General features: G+C 34.5%; 2 protein-coding genes across 12 annotated transcripts in view; both read right to left on the bottom strand.

Annotated features, from left to right (window-relative positions):
- LOC6041261 (protein alan shepard) overlaps window positions 1-21,167 on the bottom strand; it is a 340,069-nt gene that overhangs the window by 294,452 nt on the left and 24,450 nt on the right. The gene's annotated exons all lie outside the window — the stretch shown is intronic.
- Window positions 4,019-14,262, bottom strand: LOC6041266 (adult-specific cuticular protein ACP-20). 2 transcript variants are annotated; one of them, XM_038261547.1, is made up of 3 exons: window positions 14,025-14,262; window positions 13,620-13,959; window positions 4,019-4,604 (listed from the first exon to the last, which is right to left on the bottom strand). In XM_038261547.1, the coding sequence occupies exons 1-2, from the start codon at window positions 14,199-14,201 to the stop codon at window positions 13,633-13,635; spliced, it is 504 nt and encodes a 167-aa protein (XP_038117475.1). In that variant the 5' UTR covers window positions 14,202-14,262; the 3' UTR covers window positions 4,019-4,604; window positions 13,620-13,632. The 2 variants fall into 2 exon arrangements, with proteins under 2 accessions (XP_038117475.1, XP_001850555.2); XM_001850503.2 differs by lacking the exon at window positions 4,019-4,604 and having other exon boundaries at window positions 13,505-13,959.

Here is a 21,167-nt window from a genome sequence, read left to right as displayed (position 1 = left end):
CGGTGGCGACCATTCGTCCAAGAATCAAAGCTGCCCAAAAGGGGCTGAGTTTGTAAACATTCGGCAGCAAGCGACGACGAGGCACCAACCAAATCGTCGCAAAACACCACCAACTTTCACGGACGTGTATTTTCCTGCTTTGGCGTCACCTGGAGCGGGATCTGTTCGAGTGGTTCCAAATCTGCAGCCATTGCCGTTGAATCAGCGGCAAAGAGTTGCAGAGCATACAACAGGGAAAAAACCGAGGGAAAACCAACTAACATCAACAGATGAAGGCAGTAGTGACCTGTTTTCACCACAAGAACTTCTGAACATTTTCATCGAGATGACAACAACACTGCGTGGGTGCAAAACTCGCCAGGAACAAGTAAGAACCCTTGGAGCATTCATCTTAAAATACAGTTCATAGTTTACTCGTTCTAATGATTTTGAATAATTCAAAGAATTTTTATTTTAGTTTTAAGTTAGGATTAGTTGTTAAAGTGATTTTTCTTTTTCTTTCTTTCTTTCTTTCTTTTTTTTACCCAAATATATTCGATTAAATGCAAAAATGTAAAACAATTTGAAATAAATGAATGAATGTGAACAGTAATAATAAAACGAAAAATACAACAAAGATGAAGAGTATTTAGCCATACCACTTAGAATGTAAATGAAATGTTATTATTATAAGAAAGTTCAATAAAGACATATTTAATTTCAATTTCAATGTCGCTATAGATCGTTCAAATTAATGAAAACTAAACTTTTCATACAAAAAAGTCTTCTTTAAATTGTTAATAACTCATCTAGGATCGTTTTGCAGTCTTCGACAAAGTTGTTTGTCATAAAATTAAACATCTCACTACAGATCTCACACTCGGCAATGATCCGTCAAATTTGAATTTACAATTTTTTGCTTTTTACAAATTTTTCCATACAAACTTCAACGACCGAGAGCGATCTTTTAACCTTAACCGATTCGGCTCAAAATTTACGAAGTTTTTTTTTTATTTTTACCTTAAGAATCGAGCCAGGGGCTATCTCTTAAGATTTCCTAAAATTTTCAATTTTTCTGGTCAACCTAATGCAGACTTGTAGGGAAAGACTTTTTCTGCAGGAATAGGAAAAGTTTCATCAAAATCAAACAAAATACAAAAATAAAATTTCACTGAAAATCAAGAAGTTGTATAGGAAATACAAAAATAAAATTACAGTCCAGACTCGATTATCCGAAGTTTTTTTTTCTAATTCTAATTCAAATTTGAGTTGTTGATTTTTTTCAGTATTGTAACCCCGCCATTTTGGCCACAATTTTGGATTTAAAAAATCTAAATCACTTTACAGCATGTTTGGGGTCATATTGAAGCATAACAATCAAAGGCAAGACAACAACAACAAAATTTACCCGTGATTCAAATAATTCGGATAATCAAGTATGGAGAAAAAATGGAACAATGAATTAATAAGTTTGGTGTTCCAAAAATAATCATAGGTTCGAATTAGAAAAATTTCATTGATTTTCATGCTTTGACCATCAAAAAATCAAATCAAATTATTCGCTCTACAGCATTGCCTTGGCGTTCTCGAATGCGAGATTCTTACTAGGTGTCCGAAGGCTTGATTGTTGAGGCAATTGCAAACTTCTTTTTACACCTTAGCTTCCATCCACCCCGGGATTCGAACTGACGACCTTTGGATTGTGAGTCCAACTGCCTACCAGCGACTCCACCAAGACAGGACCCAGGGAGACGACTCCTGCACCTGGACTGAGCTAACGACCTAACCATTTTAGGTTAGTCTAAAACTTGAAGATTGAAACATAATTTCTTTCATTCATTGAATGTTAGAATACATTTGTGACGGTGACATAACTGAGCAGTTCTTCCAGATTTCGGTCATTCGATTTTTTTGTATTTTTTAATCCGACTGAAACTTTTTAGGTGCCTTCGGTATGCCCAAAGAAGCTATTTTGCATCATTAGTTTGTCCATATAATTTTCCATACAAATTTGACAGCTGTCCATACAAAAATGATGTATGAAAATTCAAAAATCTGTATCTTTCGTAGAAATTTTTTGATCGATTTGGTGTCTTGGGCAAAGCTGTAGGTATGGATACGGACTACAATGGAAAAAATGTTACACGGTAAAAAAAATGTTGGTGATTTTTTATTTAACTTTTTGTCACAAAAAAATTATTTGCAAAAAACACTATTTTTTATTTTTCATTTTTTGTTATGTTTTAGAGGACATCAAATGCCAACTTTTCAGAAATTTCCAGGTTGTGCAAAGAATCTTTGACCGAATTATGATTTTTTTTATTTTTTTCAAAAAATCGAAATATTGGTCAAAAAATTTTTTCAACCTAATTTTTCGATGTACAATTAAATTTGCAATCAAAAAGGACTTTAGTGAAATTTTGATTAAGTGCCCCGTTTTCAAGTTTTAGTTATTTTTAGGAATTTTTTGAAAATAGTTACAGTTTTTCATTTTTTAAAATTAGTGCACATGTTTGCCCATTTTTGAAAAAAACATTTTTGAAGAGATGAAAAATTCTCTATGTTTTGCTTATTTGAATTTTGTTGATACGACCGTAAGTTGCTAAGATATTGCTATGCAAAGGTTTGAAAACAGGAAAATTGAAGTTTCCCAAGTCTCAGCCAAACAACACACCATTTTCCAATGTCGATATCTCAGCAACTAATGGTCCGATTTACAATGTTAATATATGAAACATTCGTGAAATTTTCCGAACTCTTCGAAAAAAATATTTAAAAAATAAAATCAAGACTAACATTTCAAAAGAGCCAAACATTCAATATAACGCCCTTTGTTAGTCCTGGCTTAAATTTTTTTAAATATTTTTTTCGAAAATATCGGAAAATTTCTCGAATATTTCATATTCCAAAATTGTAAATCGGGCTATTAGTTGCTGAGATATCGACGTTAGAAAATAGTGGGTTTTTTAGGTGAGACTTAGAAAACATTAATTTTCCTCTTTTCAAACCTTTGCATGGCAATATCTCAGCAACTAAGGGTCGTATCAAAAAAGTTCGAAAAATGAAAAATATAGAGAATTTTCTCATCTTTTCAAAAATATTTTTTTCAAAAGTGGGTAAACATGTGCACTAATTTTTAAAAATGAAAAACTGTGACTATTTTCAAAAAATTCACCTAAAAATGGCTATGACTTGGAAACGGGGTACTTTATCAAAATTTCACTACAGTACTTTTGATTGCAAATTTGATTGTACATCGAAAAATAAAGTTGAAAAAATGTTGCGACCAATATTTCGATTTTTTTTTTAAATCAGTATTGATTCAAAAATGCATAACTCGGTCAAAGATTTTTTGCACAACCTGGAAATTTCTGAAAAGTTGGCATTTGATGTCCTCTAAAACATATCAAAAAATGAAAAAAAAAATCAAAAATAGTTTTTTTTGCAAATCAATTTTTAGTGACAAAAAGTTAAATTAAAAATCACCAACATTTTTATTACCGTGTAACATTTTTTTCCAGTGTTGTCCCTATCCATACCTACAACTTTGTCGAAGACACCAAATCGATCAAGAAATTCCTTCAAAAGATACAGATTTTTGAATTTTCATACATCATTTTTGTATGGCCAGCTGCCAAATTTGTATGAAAAATTATATGGACAAACTAATGATGCAAAATGGCTTCTTTGGGCATACCGAAGGCACCAAAAAAGTTTCAGTCCGATTAAAAAATACAAAAATTAAAATTTAAGAAAAAAGGATGATTTCGTAGATAACTGCTCTAATGCTAATATTTTTTTTAATTTAACCTGAAATTTGAAAAAAAATGTTTTACTATTTTATGCAATGTTTTGTGATACTTGGTGCCTGATAAATTTTAAACAAATCAATTAGACGGTCATTTAACGGTATTTCTTAAATTAATCCATCGATGTTCAGCTGTATATTTCTTGTTTTATTTTTTTAATGTGAAAACAAAACTCGCGACTATTAGTATTAATAACGAATAATAAATATCATACAGTGTTTATATTTTTAGTAATTTGTTCAGTATATTTACTTGATCTCAATATTCTCCTTACACTCTTTGTTTTTTTTTTTTTGTAGTTTGATATTGATATTGTTAACGGTGATAAATGAAGCTAGTACATTAACTTTATAAAATTGTATGAACCATACGTAAGATGTTTTCTCTCATATGTATAGAGAATGTTCAAATTAAATGGATCTTCAATTAGATCTACTCCCTACCACTAATAAATCATAGAAGCTTACTTATTTGTTTTTGTACCACGGATGTGGTTTGCAATTCGCACAGTAAAATTTCTCGAAGTACGAACTCGTTAGTGTCTTCTTCTACGCCCTTCCTCAGAAAAGGATCTCCTCCTCACCCTTTGTAACTCTGCCCATGCAGAAATGGTACATTTCCTTATTGCCAAATCGTTTGCTGGTTTCGTTTCACTGCAGCAGTGCTGCTGCAGCAGAACTTGGATTAAGCTTGCCGTCCAACTTTCGTTGTAAACTTCAGCATAAATAATGAACACAATAGCTTCTCACTGTGGGTTGCGGGATTGTCGTGGTCGTTGCTGTAACATAACCTGCAAAAGTCTGGTTCACACTTTCGCTGTAATGAAATGATAAATCATGTTGATTAGATGCATGCGGTTTGGTGGTTAACTTGTGCTCTATCAATGGTTCTGTTTGGGCAAAACTTCAAGCTACATCCATAAAGATTAAAACAATCCACAAATCGGTTCATTAGTCTCGAAAATCTTGGCTATTAGTTTTCCCCCAACTTTTTTTTCCCAACCAACGCTCGTCGTCTCAAATCAGTGCTTTACTAAAGCCGCAAAAAGCCGGCAAGCTGAAGTCGCTTTCGACGGACAACTTTAATTTTCGTCGTGTCGCCAAGCTTCGTGCTGGAACCCTTTGAAGTCGAAACCCCTTCCCCCTGTGGGCACACACATAGCCGAAAGTTGAAAGCTGGCTCTTCCTCTTCTTCTTGACGGTTTTGTTTGCCTCTTCCCGAGCGTCGCCTTTCGTCGTCATTTGTAATATTTCGAGCTAGGGTTACCCGTTGGTTTGAATCTCAAATTATTTTTGTTACAAAATCTTCAAAAGTAGTTCTTTTAAGTTCGAATTTACATTTTTGGTGTGGAGCAAAACCTGGTAACCCTAGTCCGCTCCAAACCACACAGAGCCATTGCAGCCATCAACTACAACAAGCCCTTGAGTCCTCGACGTGTATTACGAAAAGGAAAGGCTTGTGGCTTTGCGACTGATCCTTGGACGGCAAGAACTCGTCCTGGCCATAACTCCTACAACACCATAAGACACCGCCCCACCCTCCCCGCGGTTCTCCGACATTCTGTCTTGTAATATATTTTAAATATTTTCCTGATTTGAATACGTAATGTTCTGGGCTGTGCCAGGCTATCCTTCTCCTTCTGTAGTGAGTGAAAGAGTTTTTACCAGCCAGAGCAAAGTAATACATCGTCATCACTTTCCCCCTGGAGAAAAACGGCGAACGCTCCTCCGGTGGTTTATTGGCTTCCGAGAATCGCCCGAGAAAAGTGCATTCCCTTGAGGATACTTTTGGGGGAGGATACGTAAAACTTTTGCATCAGATGGTGCTATTACTTTGCTGTTTTCGAGAAGTAGCGTTACACACAAGTTGAGCCGAATGTTTGTACTACCGAACACCGAAGGACATGGGTTTGAAAAGTGAAGTTCTAAGGAAACGACATTTTCCCTGGGATTTGCTGCTGCTGAGCTCGTGTCCTAATCGGTCTTTCTGAGTAAAATGGTTTTCAGGCTGGAGGTGGTGCCGGAAATTGGGCTCCGGATTTTCGGTAACGAGAACAAGACGTGAATTGCGGAGATTTCTCCAAGGGACAAGACCGAGGTGGATTCCACGGAACTGTGCTGATTAGTGTGGATCATTGAAATTTATAATTGGAACGGTAGACTTGTAATGAGAATTTTGCGAGCCAATGAATTTTCAATTATCTTTTCAGTTGAAATTACTAATGATTTAATTGCATCTCAATACATTGGAAACTCGGCAAATGTCTAAACTAAAAATACTTTAAATTCAAACACGTTTAGCAGTTTATTTAAAAACCTCTTCAACTAGCAAAATTCCATCAAAGAGCACTACCGGAAATCGTTTTGCCGGAACCTGGTGCATGTGCAACAGAGAGATGACACGAACCCACACTACACCACCCAATCTCCGGTCCAAACCGAAAGCTCTCGAGAGCCTGCATGGAAAACTGTCCTCCTAACAGGATACAAGTACGGAAAATACCCTACCAACCATAGAACGAGACAGCAAGAGAGAGGCTTATGGCACTTTGCAAAGCCGCAAACAATTCGGCGAGTAACGGTGCTGGTCCACATGTAATGCCCATGGCCAAGGGGGTGGAGGCACTGTCAACCGGAGAAGGTTCCCGAAAGCATCGCGCGCACACACACGATAGCTTTTCGAGGGAATGCTGTGTTGGGTGCACCCAAAATTGGGACACATCAAATAGTATGTCAATGTCAGAGAATAAAAGAACACAAAATACATTTCACATCAAATGGCAAGACGCAAACACTCACATCGGCTTGACTGGGCTACGTTAGGGCACGAGTTTTTTTCGAATAAATTTGCTAAATCGACACCATTTTGCATTATTAAACATGGTGTCGACTCAAAGATCCAAAAACCAAAATCCCTATTCCCTGACCTCTTCTGACGATCAAAACTATAGTTTAAATTTTTAGTTTATTTAAAAAACAGCAGGTACGCGTCCGATTTCAAAATGGCAAAAAAATTAATCAAAGTAAAATTTTGCGTTCTTTCAACAAAATTACATCAACCCTAACATTTGATATGGTTAAAAAAAACGTGTTTAAGGGCCTTTTCAAATGTTCGTAAAAGGCGTAGATTGCGAGATACATTTTCGATGTCTTCGACAAAGTTGCTTGGATTTAGTGCGTTCATCCCAGGAAATTCTCGAGTCAAAATTCTCGGCTATTTTCCAAAACCGGGAATTCCCAAATCCCGGGATTTCTATAGTTTGTTCCGGCAATTTCCGAAAATGAAAAAAAAAACAAATTCAAGATATTAATTTGGCTTGTTAGGGAAAATTCAGGGTGACCACTCAAATCTCATTTTCAAATTCCCGACGTTTTCCCGACTTTTCCAGAAAGCTCAAATAATAGGCTTTTCTTATCTGATTTTCAAACAAAAACGTTACTTAATCCACCTTTAGTTGGTTGGTGCCTTCCTTGCATTTATAAAAGTGAAAACACTACACAGCTTCAAAAAAGTGAATAAATAACACTTTGTTTTATCAAAATATCTGAGATCCGGCCTCAAAAAAGCGTATTGGAAACACTAAAGTACTTATAACTGGTTGTCAGATCTTCAATCTTTTGGGCTCGTTGGAAAGGTCTTTTGATTACCTATCCAACGATGGGTCGCATGATAGATCCGGACAACTTTTTCATCAAAATATTTGAGATCCGGCCTCTAAAAAGTGTATAATTATCACTTAAGTGCTCATAACTTTTGATTGAGTTGTCAGATCATCAATCTTTTGAATGCATTGGAAAGGTCTTTCAAATACCTTTCTAACAGTATATAACAAAAAAACAAAAAACCACCTAAAAACCGTTTTTTAGCATAACTTTTGAAGAACTTTGCTAAACTTCATAATATTAACGAGGGTCTTGTGGGACCCCAAGATGGATCGAATGGGACCAACACGGTCCAAATCGGTTCAGCCAATCCGGAGATAATCGTGTGCATATTTTTCGGTGCACGGACTTACAGACATGCACACGCACATACATTTGTCCAGAATTTGATTCCGAGTCGATAGGTATACGTGAAGGTGGGTCTACGAGGTCAAATAAGTTCATTTTTCGAGTGATTTTATAGCCTTTCCTCATTGAGGTGAGGAAGGCAAAAACTTTCTATAAGAAAAATCAAAATCAACCACCGAAAAAAAAAATTCTTAATTAATTGTATTGGCATTTTTTGTAAACACAGAAAATGACCAACAAATTAAAAAAAATACTTTAAAAATAGAAATTCATTATCATGATTCGGAGTACAAACACAAACAATTAGTTTTTTTAAAATAATCGAAAATTTACCAATACTTATAACATCCATGATATTTTTAAATTGGAAAACGTAGTTTTTGATGCTTCGATTCAACTGGAAATGGCAATAAGTTAAAGATAACTAAATTTAAAATTGTATTCTTAATTTTTTTAAAACTTCTTTAAAATTTTAAATCAAGGAACGATTAAAACATAATTGCTGTTATTATTCTCTCAAATGATTTAGAAAAATATCAAGCAATGTTTTTGCCAAGCGCCTTTTTTAAATTTTGTGATTTTTGTTATTTAATTTTTTAATCAATGTTAATTAATCTAATGGTTAGTATTCGATTTTTTTTCAAATGAAAATTCAGTTTGATATGGTTTTATGCTCTCTCATTTATTTTAAGCAAAATGTTTGAAGAGACAATTTTTTTAAACAAATTTGCAATAACTTAACATTTCTTTAAATTAATTTATTTGCAATTTAAATATTTGCTTCATGTTTTCAAAACATAACATAGTTTTATTTAGATGAACAATTAAAAATATTTACAAAAAAAACATTGCCAAACTCAAGTTGGAAATACATATTTAATCTATGTGACAAAATAAAATAGAATCATAACTCTAAGCTGCCCATTAGGCTTTATTTTTATATTAGTTTGTCATTGACTATACTTCTTGTTTGATATACAACAATCAATTGAGATAATTTAATTCATAAAAAATATTATGAAAATCTTTGTCGATGTCATCCAATGAATTTAATTTGAAAATTGAACAAAATATTACAAAATTTTCAAGAGTTAAAAATTAATTTTCAAACAAGTATGCTTGGAATCCCGACTTTTCGACAAAAAAAAATCATAAATTCCCGACTTTTTCCCGATTTCTGGCGGATTTTGGCGAATTCCCGACTTTCCCGATTTCCCGACTTGAGGGGCTACTCTGAATTTTAAAACTATTTAAATTTTTGTTTACAGATACGCGAAATGTCTAAATTTTAAATATTTTCTATTTAATTTTTAGTTTTTAAAACTAAGTATTATATTTTAAATATAATACTTAATACGTAACACGAATATTTATGATTTTACATTTGGAAAAATATATGATATTAATTTATATACTTGTTTTAATAATGTTTTGAACGACTTCGGTTAAAACAGAACAGAACAAAACAATTATGAAACTGTTTTCCAAATTTATTGCTTTAAAATCTCCTGTACCTATTTAGTATGTAGTCACTCAGGGTGACCACTCAAATCCCATTTTCAAATTCCCGACTTTTTCCAGACTTTTCCAGAATGCTCAAATAATACGCATTTCTTATCTAAAGAATGATTTCAAACAAAAAACTTTCCATAAGAAAAGTCAATATTAAACAGTTTTGCAATAACTCTAAATTTCTTCGATTATTTTTTTTGCAATTTCAAAATTTTCTTTATGTTTTCAAAACGTAAAAAAGTTTTTAAATTTTGGATTTTATTCGATATTTAAGTTTTCCGAAAACTGAAAATCAAGCTTTATGTATAGTAGTAATTTAACCATACTCACAAAAAAAGTTTAACGGCAACATTAAAAAAAACATATTTTAATTACTTAAAGAATTTAATTAAACAATTAACAATATTTACCAAAAAACCATTGCCAAACTCAAGTTGGAACCTGTTTTCAAATATTCAATCTATGTGACAAAATGAAATAGAATCATAACTCTAAGCTGGCTATTAGGCTCTATTTTTATATTAGTTTTTCATTAACTTTACCTCTTGTATGATAAACAAAAATTTATAGAGATCATATGATTCATGAAAAATATTATAAAGATCTGTGTCAAAGACTCCAATTTTATTTAAGATTTTGAACAGCTTTTCAATACTCAAATATATTAAAATAGTGAAAAGAACCTTAAATTTAAAGTAAGTTATTAAAGCAGAATTGAGTGAATTCAATTTGAGAATTTTACAAAATATTACAAAATTATTCAAGAGTTAAAAAAATAATTTTCAATCAAGCATGCTTATAATTCCCGTCTTTTTGACAAAAAAAAAACATAAATTCCCGACTTTTTCCCGATTTTTGGTGGATTATGGCGAATTCCCGACTTTCCCGACTTGAGTGGCCACCCTGGTAGTCTCGATCTTCGTTTTCATTTTTAAAAGAAATTTGTCAAACTTTTCTGGTCATGTCATTTAAAAAAATACTAATTTAATTAGAATCACATTGGATAAAAATCTTCAGTTCATTTTAAATCCAAATATCAATTTTAAATATCTTTTAACTGTACATGTTCGCATTAATGTCCCATATTCAAAAACAGCTAACTGAGGAAAACGTAAGGCAAGTTTGTCCCACACATAAGGCTACGTGTTAAGTTTTCACGAAAAAACTGGATTTCCCCAAGATTTCTAGAACAAAGTACTGGATGTTATGGATTCTTTTGAAAGAGCACACGATTTGGGACATTTATGCGACCAGTTAAGCTATTTAAAACAGCCGTTTTTGTTTACATTGAACAGTAGATTTATATTATTGAGCCAGTTAATATTATTGAGTTAATTCTATGATTTTAAGCTTTAAAACATAACAAATTTAATAAAAAACGCAGATTTTATGACTTAAAAAAAACGGGATCACGGGAATTGAAAATCCGGGAAAATTGGATGCCCTACTTAGATTGGCAAGCCAACAGCTTTGTATCATTAAATAAAACCACCATAATTTTTTTTTTAAATCAACCCTAATATTTGGAATGGTCAAAAATAAGTGTTTTAGGGATTTTTTTCCGAAAGAACGGGAAACTTTATGATAGTTTCATTTTGAAACACTGAAAATCTAACGGAAACTTGGAGTAATGCCATTGCAATTCTTTTTGTGAAATTTTTGGATGCCACACGACCCGAGAGACAACAACTTTAATATAAACCTAAAGCCATGTTCTTGAAGATTTGCGAATTCAGTGAATCATATTCCATCAGTTTAAAAAAATGTCAATGTTTGCAATGGAGTGCGTGAAGGCATCTGCACTTTTCTTAGTTATTTATATACATATCGACATTTAGTAGTCACATTCGATAGCAAGCTACTTTAGTTTGGGTGTCCATCTGGCTTACCACCCACCGCCAGAACCTGTGCTAAAAGCTCATTCGTCGGACGCTAACACGTACCGTACCATGGGAGATGACAGCGGGCTCAACCGGAACGGCTTCTCTGGAGCACCCTTTAATTTTTCAAGTACGTGTGTAACGTGCGAATGACGCAAGCTAGCACACATGCTTTAGGGCAGGGGTGCCCAAAGTATGGCCCGCGGGCCAAACGTGGCCCGCGAGGTGATATTTTGTGGCCCGCGGACCCATTTTGAATGATCATGTAAAATGGCCCGTTGACCACTTGTAAAGTGATTTTATACTTTTTCAAAATTAAGGTTTATTTTAAGCTTTTTTATGCTAATCTTTTTTATTTTTTTGTTAATAAAAAATATCTTATGATTTATCAATATTTTGATCCTCACTTTAGGATTATATTTATATTATTTAGGGAATAATTTGTAATTAAAACAATTTCACACGTTTCAATGTGAGTGAAACTTGTAAATATCGTCAAAACTTTTATCAAACATTTTTAGAAATATCAAAAAAACGTTCAAGTTTGTCTTCGGTTGAATTCAGTAATAGCTGCAAAAATAAAAGTTTTCTTTATTAATTTGCAAGTCATAATGACCCTTTTATGAACTGACCCTCAAACTTACATTGTTCTTCCTTAGGGATTCGAACTCATTACAGTTAGATAACGAATCTGATTGACTATCAACTGACTCAGGCAGACAAAATGTGGAAATCTGAGAATCAAGTTTGCAGCAAATATTTTACAAAGCTTTCGTCGATCAACCCACCCCTTCACCATTATTAAAAAAATTGGCTCGAAAGCCAGGAGCAAAAATATATTTTCAAAAAACTAAAAAAAAATGAAATTTAAGTGCATTTAGCTGAAATTAATCAAATATGCATTCCTTTGCATTTAAAATCATTTGAGCATGTTTGAGTTTATTAAAAATAATTTGAATTTTAGTAAATTTTCGATGTAATAAATAAATGTTGTTTCGCTTTTTTTTTTTGAAAATAATGATTGCAGGTTAACTATACGGAAGCTTAAATCATTTTCTAAAAGTTTTTTTTTTTTTTCATTGAAATGTTGAAAATCTAGATCTCAACGATTTTTCATTAGCCATTCATTAGCCACTTAACTTATAGATGAATTGTTCAACATTTCCACCATTTTCGAAATATAAAAACAGAACTTAATTATTTTTTTTAAAGCACAAGTACAATCAGCTAAAAACTTTTTTTTTTCAAATACCAGAAACAACAAAATCAACAATACCGATAGAAACCAGTTATTTTGTGGTTTCTATTATTTTGAATACACTTTTTTTAAATAACAGAAATTTAACCTTTTTTGTAAATTTGGCCCGTAAGCTCATTTGAGCTTTAAATTTGGCCCGGCCTCCAAAAACTTTGAGCACCCCTGCTTTAGGGGGTTCGGATCCGTATTTTCCGTGAAGATTGAAATATTTTGTTGTCGGTGCTTTTCAATAGACCAAAAGAAGGGTTCCGGGTGTGTCGTCGTTTGAAATCGTAAATCGACCATAAAAAGTTATCAGAAAAGATTCCCCATTAGTCCGGACTGCTCCCCTATGGCACGTCCTTCAGCCCACGCAAGAGTGCCAGCTTCCGTGCTCGATAATGATGATGACAAAACGGACCTCTTCTAGGCTACAGATAGAGAGCTGAGCTGGGGAAGCTACCCCGATGGTAATAACAGTCTTCGTTTCGTGTGCGTGTTGTTCAAATCTTAATTCCACTGTGGAGACCTTTAAATAAGTACGACGACGAGTCCCCAAATCTACCACGTTGATTGCGAACAAACAAACACATGCTAGCCTCTCGTGTATGTGAGAAGGTCAGGCAGATATGTACTATCGTTTGTCCTAACTCTGCGGCGTTGTAGGATTTAGCCTGACATTGTGAAGAGTAGGGTTAGATTTTTGCATACGGATGCATTGTTCGGGAGATTCGCAGCTACGCTTGTTTTACGAATAGGTTGTGGATTGAATTCTCGAAAAGCTGCTCAATGTTTTAAATAGATAAATCATGTATCAGCCTAATGGTTCAGGACAAACTAAACAGCAGGGAAAATGGGACAAATTGATACCTCCCTGATTCTAATGTAGAACACAAATCTCGTATTCATGTCCGGTCTGACACGCACAAAAGCCCGTACCGGACCTTCCTCCCCCCACCGTATCCGGGAAGATTAATTATTTTAAAGCCGTGCGTAGGGTTACTCTGAAGGTCAGCTGAGACACATCTGGTACCCGTCCAAACGGATGTAACACGGGATGATAAATGACGACCCACATCAGCTTTGGTTCACTTTTTATTGAGGAATAGCATTATGTCGTAGCACGTTCAGGACAGATCACAGCACTAGGTACAAGGTCTCAGTAGTCGGAAATGGAAGCTCAAAGACTCACATTAGGGTGACGCTTAGTTGTACTTCTTCAGCTTGCTGTAGCTGTAACCATGGCCGTATCCGCCACCGATTCCTCCCTGCTGACCGCCGATACCTCCCTCGATAGCGTGTCCGATGTTCTTAACCTTGGCCTCGAAACCGTTCTTGCTGTCGGCGTAGTACTCCACGATACGCTGGGTTCCATCGGCCTCATCCAAGGTGTACGCTCCCTTGACAACATCTCCATCACGCATCTCCCACTGGCTCTTGTGATCTCCGGTGTGGATGTCCTTCACTCCGTACTCGAACTTGTACTTGGGATAGCTGTAGTAGTCCAGACCACTCTCCTCCTTGTAGCCTCCCTAAAAATTACGAGGTAGCCGCTGTAGATCGACGTTAATCCCACCATTTATACCAACTAACTCACCTGACTTCCTCCGAATCCTCCGCCAATACCACCTCCGATACCGATTCCTCCCTCGATACCTCCCTCCATACCACCGTAGTACTTGTACGGGATGTGCTTGACCTCATTGACGTATCCGTGGTGCTCGTACGCCAGCACAACTCCCAACAGGGCAACTACTGCTACAAATCGGAACATTTCAACTGCTTCAACTAGAATCAAACGACTGCTTCCACGTGTGGTTTTGTGGTCAGAACCTGCCAACTGCTACTGATGTCCAGCTGTACCTAGAACGGTCCTTTTTATACAACCCCACCTTCTAATGAGTCGGCGTTGACCGCCGACAACCCTCATCCGGAAGGGTGATGGCGTGCCGAAGGTCATACCGCACATTTTCACCCGGCCGTTCGGGGTTCCGGTCATCATCAACTATTGATGGGTGCGCGCTAGACCGCAGCGGCCACTTGTGCAAGTGCAATCAATCGATTGGTTTTCGCGGGCTCTTCTGCGGCGGTGGCTGCTCATTAAAAATTCATAAGGGCTAGGCGCGATGCACACGATTCGTTTTGGGAAAGTTCTGCGTTCGGTACGTGCGCGTGTAACTGCATTATGCAAGGTCTATAAATGGGTTCATTTTTTGGGGGGATTCTAAATTAAGTTCTAGGAGTTTCAAAACAAGAGACAAACACCTCGCCTTTTAAATGAATCAATTTTTTGATAAGATCATATTTTTTGAAGAAAAAGGTAAAAAGACACTCTCTCTCACACACATTTGTGACGAGTAGCGAACTGAAAAGGGATAGGAAACATACGAGAAATGTCTGTCGTAGATGGATAGGCCGACATACCGACACGACGATGAGACGGATGAAGCTCCAGAACACAAGTGGATTGCAAACACTAGAAAAATCTAATCAAAAGCGGAAGCTTCTTCTGCACATAATAGTCGTTGAACTTAGTCGTGTGTTATCATATGTTTAAATCTTTTACTTTTTTTAAGCATCAAAATGGCATCCAAAATCATTACCGTCCTGTCCAATAAATCAAACTTCAACTCGTCAAACATTTAATATCCAAAACTTCCGCAATTTCATCAAACTTCAAAACTTTCCAGCATTCCCCCGATCACAACCCCAGAGCACGTGGAAAGGGCCAACCCGGAAGGGGTCACGTTCCGTGGCATTTGACCTTCGCGCGCGCAAGCGTGTCTCACGCAGCAGCCATGCTTTCGAAAGGGTTGCACACAAAATTGCATCCCGCTTCCCCTGCTCTGGAGCTGTCACTGTCAGTTAAGTCCAAGTGACGCCGATTTCACGACTTTTTTTTCGTTGGAATTCCAACAATTCCACTGCACCCGGTTCGAAGGGTTATTTTCAATCTTTTTTTCTGTTTCTCTGACGACTAGGGCGTCCTGTGACGACATCCAAGCCCGGATAATCCACCTTTTTGGCGTACTGGTGCAGCACAATGCTCTCCACCAGACACCAGTTGGAACAGGCCAAAAGGGTAAAAGGGGGTATTCCGAGACAGCGTTTCTATTGGAAGTGTAATGGCAGTGGCGTATGATTGCTAAGTTTTACACTTTCAAATTGAAAATGTTTATCCGAGGTCCGAATCAGGATTTTTAAATCATAGGAATAGGTCCAAAATAATAGTGAAAAAGAAGATTTTTTCAACACGAGTCGTACGAGGTTCACCGAGTTGGATAAATACGACGAGTGATGAAAAAATCAAGTTTTACAACGAGTTCCCTGCAATGTCTTAGCCAATTCTGAAAACACTATTTGAACAGAATTATAGGACAAATTTCCATGCGTTGAGTCAATAAATCGTTTAAATTAAAAAAAATATTGAAAAGTATAGCTTTTCCAAACAAGTGCTGAAAAATTCAACTTTTCAGCATCCATTTTGGTGCAGAAAAATAGAACTTTTCGGCATTTGTTTTGGAATGGGTTGCTGTTCAATTCTGTTGTTTTTGGTACAGAAAAGTAGGCTGTTTCGTTATTCAAGAATGACAGGAAATGTAAGTAGTTTCACGACGGAGTTGCAAAAATATTTTTTTGCTTTAATTTTTTATTCTAAAAAAATAAACGATGCACTTTATCGAGAAATTAATGAAGTTGTTTCAGACCGAAAATGAGCAGTTCTCTCAGATTTCGGTCATTCGATTTTTTTGTATTTTTTAATCCGACTGAAATTTTTTTGGTGCCCTCGGTATGCCCAAAGAAGACATGTTGCATCATTAGTTTGTCCATATAATTTTCCATACATATTTGGCAGCCGTCCATACAAAAATGATATATGAAATTCAAAAAACTGTATCTTTTGATTGAATTTTTTGATCGATGGATATGGACTACACTGAAAAAAAATGATACTCAGTAAAAAAAATCTTGGTCATTTTTTATTTCACTTTTTGTCACTAAAACTTGATTAGCAAAAAACACTATTTTAAATTTTTTTTCATTTTTTGATATGTTTTAGAGGACATAAAATGCCAACTTTTCAGAAATTTCCAGGTTGTGTAAAAAAACTTTGACCGAGGTCAGAATTTTTGAATCAATACTGATTTTTTCAAAAAATCGAAATATTGGTCGCAAAAATTTTTCAAGTTAAATCTATTTTTAGGTAACTTTTTTGAAAATAGTCGCAGTTTTTCATTATTTTAAATTAGTGCATATATTTGCTCACCTTTGAAAAAAATAATTTTTGGAATGATGGAAAAATTCACTATATTTTGCTTTTTTGCCTTCCTCACTGAGGTAAGGCTATAATCCTGCTCTAAAATTGAACTTTTTATTTAAAGCTCGAAAACCCACTATACATATCGACTCAGAATTGAAAACTGAACAAATGTCTGTGTGTATGTGTGTGTATGTGTGTGTGTATGTGTGTGTGTATGTGTGTGTATATGTGTGTGTATATGTGTGTGTATGTGTGTGTGTATGTGTGTGTGTATGTGACCAATAATGTCACGCAGTTTTCTCAGCACTGGCTGAACCGATTTTGACCAAACCAGTCGCATTCGACTTGGTTTAGGGTCCCATACGCTGCTATTGAATTGTTTGAAGTTTCGATAAGTGGTTCAAAAGTTATGTATAAAAATGTGATTCTTATATTTTTGGAAGTTGAATAAAAGGCAGTAAACTGAACCAAACATCATCATGCTATACATCGTTAGTTAGGTAATTGAAAGACCTTTCCAACGAGTATAAAACATTGAAGATCTGGCAACCCTGTCTCGAGTTATAACCACTTCAGTGATATTTATGTACTTTTTTGTGGCCGGATCTCATTTAAATGTATGTAAACAATGTCCGGATCCATCATCCGACCTATCGATGGTAAGGTAATCAAAAGACCTTTCCAACGAGTCTAAAACATTGAAGATCTGGCAACCCTGTCTCGAGTTCTGACCACTTAAGTGATATTTATGTACTTTTTTGTAGCCGGATCTCACTTAAATGTATGTAAACAATGTCCGAATCCATCATCCGACCCATCGTTGATAAGGTAATCGAAAGACCTTTCCAACGAGTCTAATACGTTGAAGATCTGGCAACCCTGTCTCGAGTTCTGACCACTTAAGTGATATTTATGTACTTTTTTTGTAGCCGATCTCACTTAAATGTATGTAAACAATGTCCGGATCCATCATCCGATGGTAAGGTAATCGAAAGACCTTTCCAACGAGTCCAAAACATTGAAGATTTGGCAACCCTGTCTCAAGCTATGACCACTTATGATACCACTTATGAGCCCTTGAGTGATATGTGTTTTTTTGTATTCTGGAACTTAACGAAATTAGACGAAATTTGTGTGCAAACCCATCATATCACATATCACCCAATGTTGGAAAAGAGTGAGGAAGGCACCAACCACATAGGTGGATTAAGATAGTTTTTAACTTAGTCGAAACGACCCTTAGTTGCTGTGATATTGCCATGCAAAGATTTAAAAACAGAAAAAAATTATGTTTTCTAAGTCTCACCGAAACAACCCACCATTTTCTAACGTCGATATCTCAGCAACTAATGGTCCGATTTTCAATGTGAAATTTTCCGATCTTTTCAAAAACAATATTTTCAAAAAAATTAAATCAAGACAAACATTTCAAAAGGGCCAAAAATTCAATATCACGCCCTTTTGATATGTCAGTCTTGATTTAAAAAAAAATATTGTTATCGAAAAGATCGAGAAATTTCTCGAATGTTTTATATTTCGACATTGAAAATCGGACCATTAGTTGCTGAGATATCGACGTTAGAAAATGGTGGGTTGTTTCGGTGAGACTGAGCAATTCTCTACGGAATCGGTCTTTTTTCTTCAATTTTAATTTTTGTATCTTTTAATCCGACTGAAACTTTTTTGGTGCCTTCGGTATGCCCAAAGAAGCCATTTTGCATCATTAGTTTGTCCATATAATTTTCCATACAAATTTGGCGGCTGTCATACAAAAATGATGTATCAAAATTCAAAAATCTGTATCTTTTGATGGAATTTTTTGATCGATTTGGTGTCTTCGGCAAAGTTGTAGGTATGAATATGGACTACACTGGAAAAAAATGATACACGGTAAAAAATATTTGGTGATTTTTTATTTCACTTTTTGCCACTGAAACTTGATTAGCAAAAAAAAACACTATTTTTATTTATTTATTTTTTTCATTTTTTGATTTGTTTTAGAGGACATAAAATGGCAACTTTTCAGAAATTTCCAGGTTGAGCAAAAAATCTTTGACCGAGGTCTAAATTTTTGAATTAATACTGATTTTTTCAAAAGATCGAAATATTGGTCGCAAAAATTTTTCAACTTCATTTTTCGATGTTAAATCAAATTTTCAATCAAAAAGTACTCTAGTTATTTTTTATAAAGTGCACCGTTTTCAAGTTAAATCCATTTTGAGGTAACTTTTTTCAAAATAATCGCAGTTATTCTTTTATTTTAAATAAATTTTCATGTTTTCCCACTTTAAAAAAAAATTTTTTTTGGAAAGCTGAGAAAATTCTCTATGTTTTGCTTTTTTGAACTTTGCTGATACGACCCTTAGTTGCTGAGATATTGCCATGCAATGGTTTAAAACAGGAAAATTGATGTTTTTTGAGTCTCACCCAAACAACCCAGTTTTTTCTAATGTCAGTATCTCAGCAACTAATGTTATGATTTTCAATGTAAAAATATGAAACATCCGTGAAATTTTCCGATTTTTCGAAAACAATAGCTAAAAATTTTTAAATTAAACCTAAATTTCATTAAATTTCAAAAAGGTCAAACATCCAATATCATGCCCTTTTGAAATGTTAGTTAGTGTTGTGAAAGTTTATAAATAAAATAAAATCAAGGCTAACATTTCAAAAGGGCGTAATATTGAATGTTTGATCCTTTTGTAATGTTAGTCTTGATTTAAAAAAAAATAAAATATTTTTTTCGAAAAAATCGGAAAATTTCAAGGTGGTGGATGGTGGATTGTTTGGGTGAGACTTAGAAAACATCAATTTTCATGTTTCTGAACCATTGCATGGCAATATCTCAGCAACTAAGGGTCGTATCAAAAATATTTTTTTCCAGAAGTGGGCAAACATGTGCACTAATTTAAAAAAAAAGAAAAACTGCGACTATTTTCAAAAAAGTTACCTTAAAATAGCTATAAATTGAAAACGGTGCATTTTATGAAAATTTCACTAGAGTACTTTTGATTGCAAATTTGATTTTACATCTAAAAATGAAGTTGAAAATTTTATGCAACCAATAGAAAAAATTAAAATATTGCCAAATTTTGTATGTTGTAAATCTGTTTTTTTTGTATGGTACTATTCCGTAATAAATATTTTTTTATGCCATATTGTTCATGGTAATTTGATATTATAATGCTATAATAATGAAATATAATATGCTTAACATTATGCATAACATTTCTTTTTTAAAAAAAATGCATTTTGATGAAATTAACTGCAATTCGAAATCATAGACTTATTTCCGAATCTTATAAGAAAACATGGGTTTTAAACAAACAAAATTTTATCCAGGGTCTCATGGCGTTGACGTCATGGCTCTTTCGAAATAGAATCAATTAATTCAGGGGTGCTCAAAGTTTTTGAATGGCGGGCCAAATTTGAAGCTCACATGAGCTTGCGGGCCAAATGAAAAAAAATTAAAAAAATCAAAAAATCGAAAAAAAATATTAGTTCTATACTAACAAAAACAAAAAAGGTTCATAAATAAAAAGCATAAATGTAATCTATTTTTTTAGGAATTTTTAAATTACTAGCAGATGAGCAATTCTCGCTGAAACCGTCCCACTAGATGCACATGTTCTCAAATCGTTACGGCAATGTTCTCATTCGATTCAGCGCACCAAAAAAACCATTAAAACAACCTTCGAACCATTGAAAATGTCAGCCGTTAGCCACCTGTAAATAAAAACTTGTATTGAACTATGGATTTTTTCGAAAAAATGCCCTAATTTGGAGAAATGATATCTCCCAAAATACATTACCAAACATCAAAAAGTTATATATCGTTGGAAAGGTAATCGCGAGGGCTTTTTATCGCACTTTGAAAAACATTTAAAAAAATATTTTTTCAAGGGTAATTTTAAGGGTTTTTGAGAAACTTACTCTTAATTTTGAATTTTGACCGTGTTTGCAACCACTTATCATTACGCAACCATTTTCATTCGAAAGATTGGAAGATTTTGCATAAAATCAACTTGAGAAAAGTAGTGTAATGAAATAGTTTTCGTATAGTTATTAACGGATGAAAGAAATTGGTTAAATTTCAGTTAAAAATAACCAAAGCTTTGATTTCAGCTTTGCACTTTTTTGTGCACGATTGAGGTTATACAAATAAAGCAGATCTTCCCAAAACAAATTCTGTACATAAAATATTACTTCAGTTAAATGTGGCGAATCGAGACTACAGTCTAAGTAAGGACATTAGTTTTCAGAGTACTTAATTGCATAAAATTTAGAAACTTGTTTGTTTATGTATGTTTTTACATAAACAATTTAAAAATATGATCTGATGAGTGAAAGTATAGTTGAAATAGCTGTCCCTATTCATCCTATATGTCCAGATTTGCCTCATATGACTGTACATTCGGCTCAAATACAATCCTGCTTTGTTTTGACTGTAAATTAGGCTCATTTGTGAAGTCTGAGCTT

Source organism: Culex quinquefasciatus, chromosome 3, assembly GCF_015732765.1.
Source record: "Culex quinquefasciatus strain JHB chromosome 3, VPISU_Cqui_1.0_pri_paternal, whole genome shotgun sequence".
NCBI lineage: Eukaryota > Metazoa > Arthropoda > Insecta > Diptera > Culicidae > Culex > Culex quinquefasciatus.
This window is presented reverse-complemented; position numbering and strand designations above follow the sequence as displayed.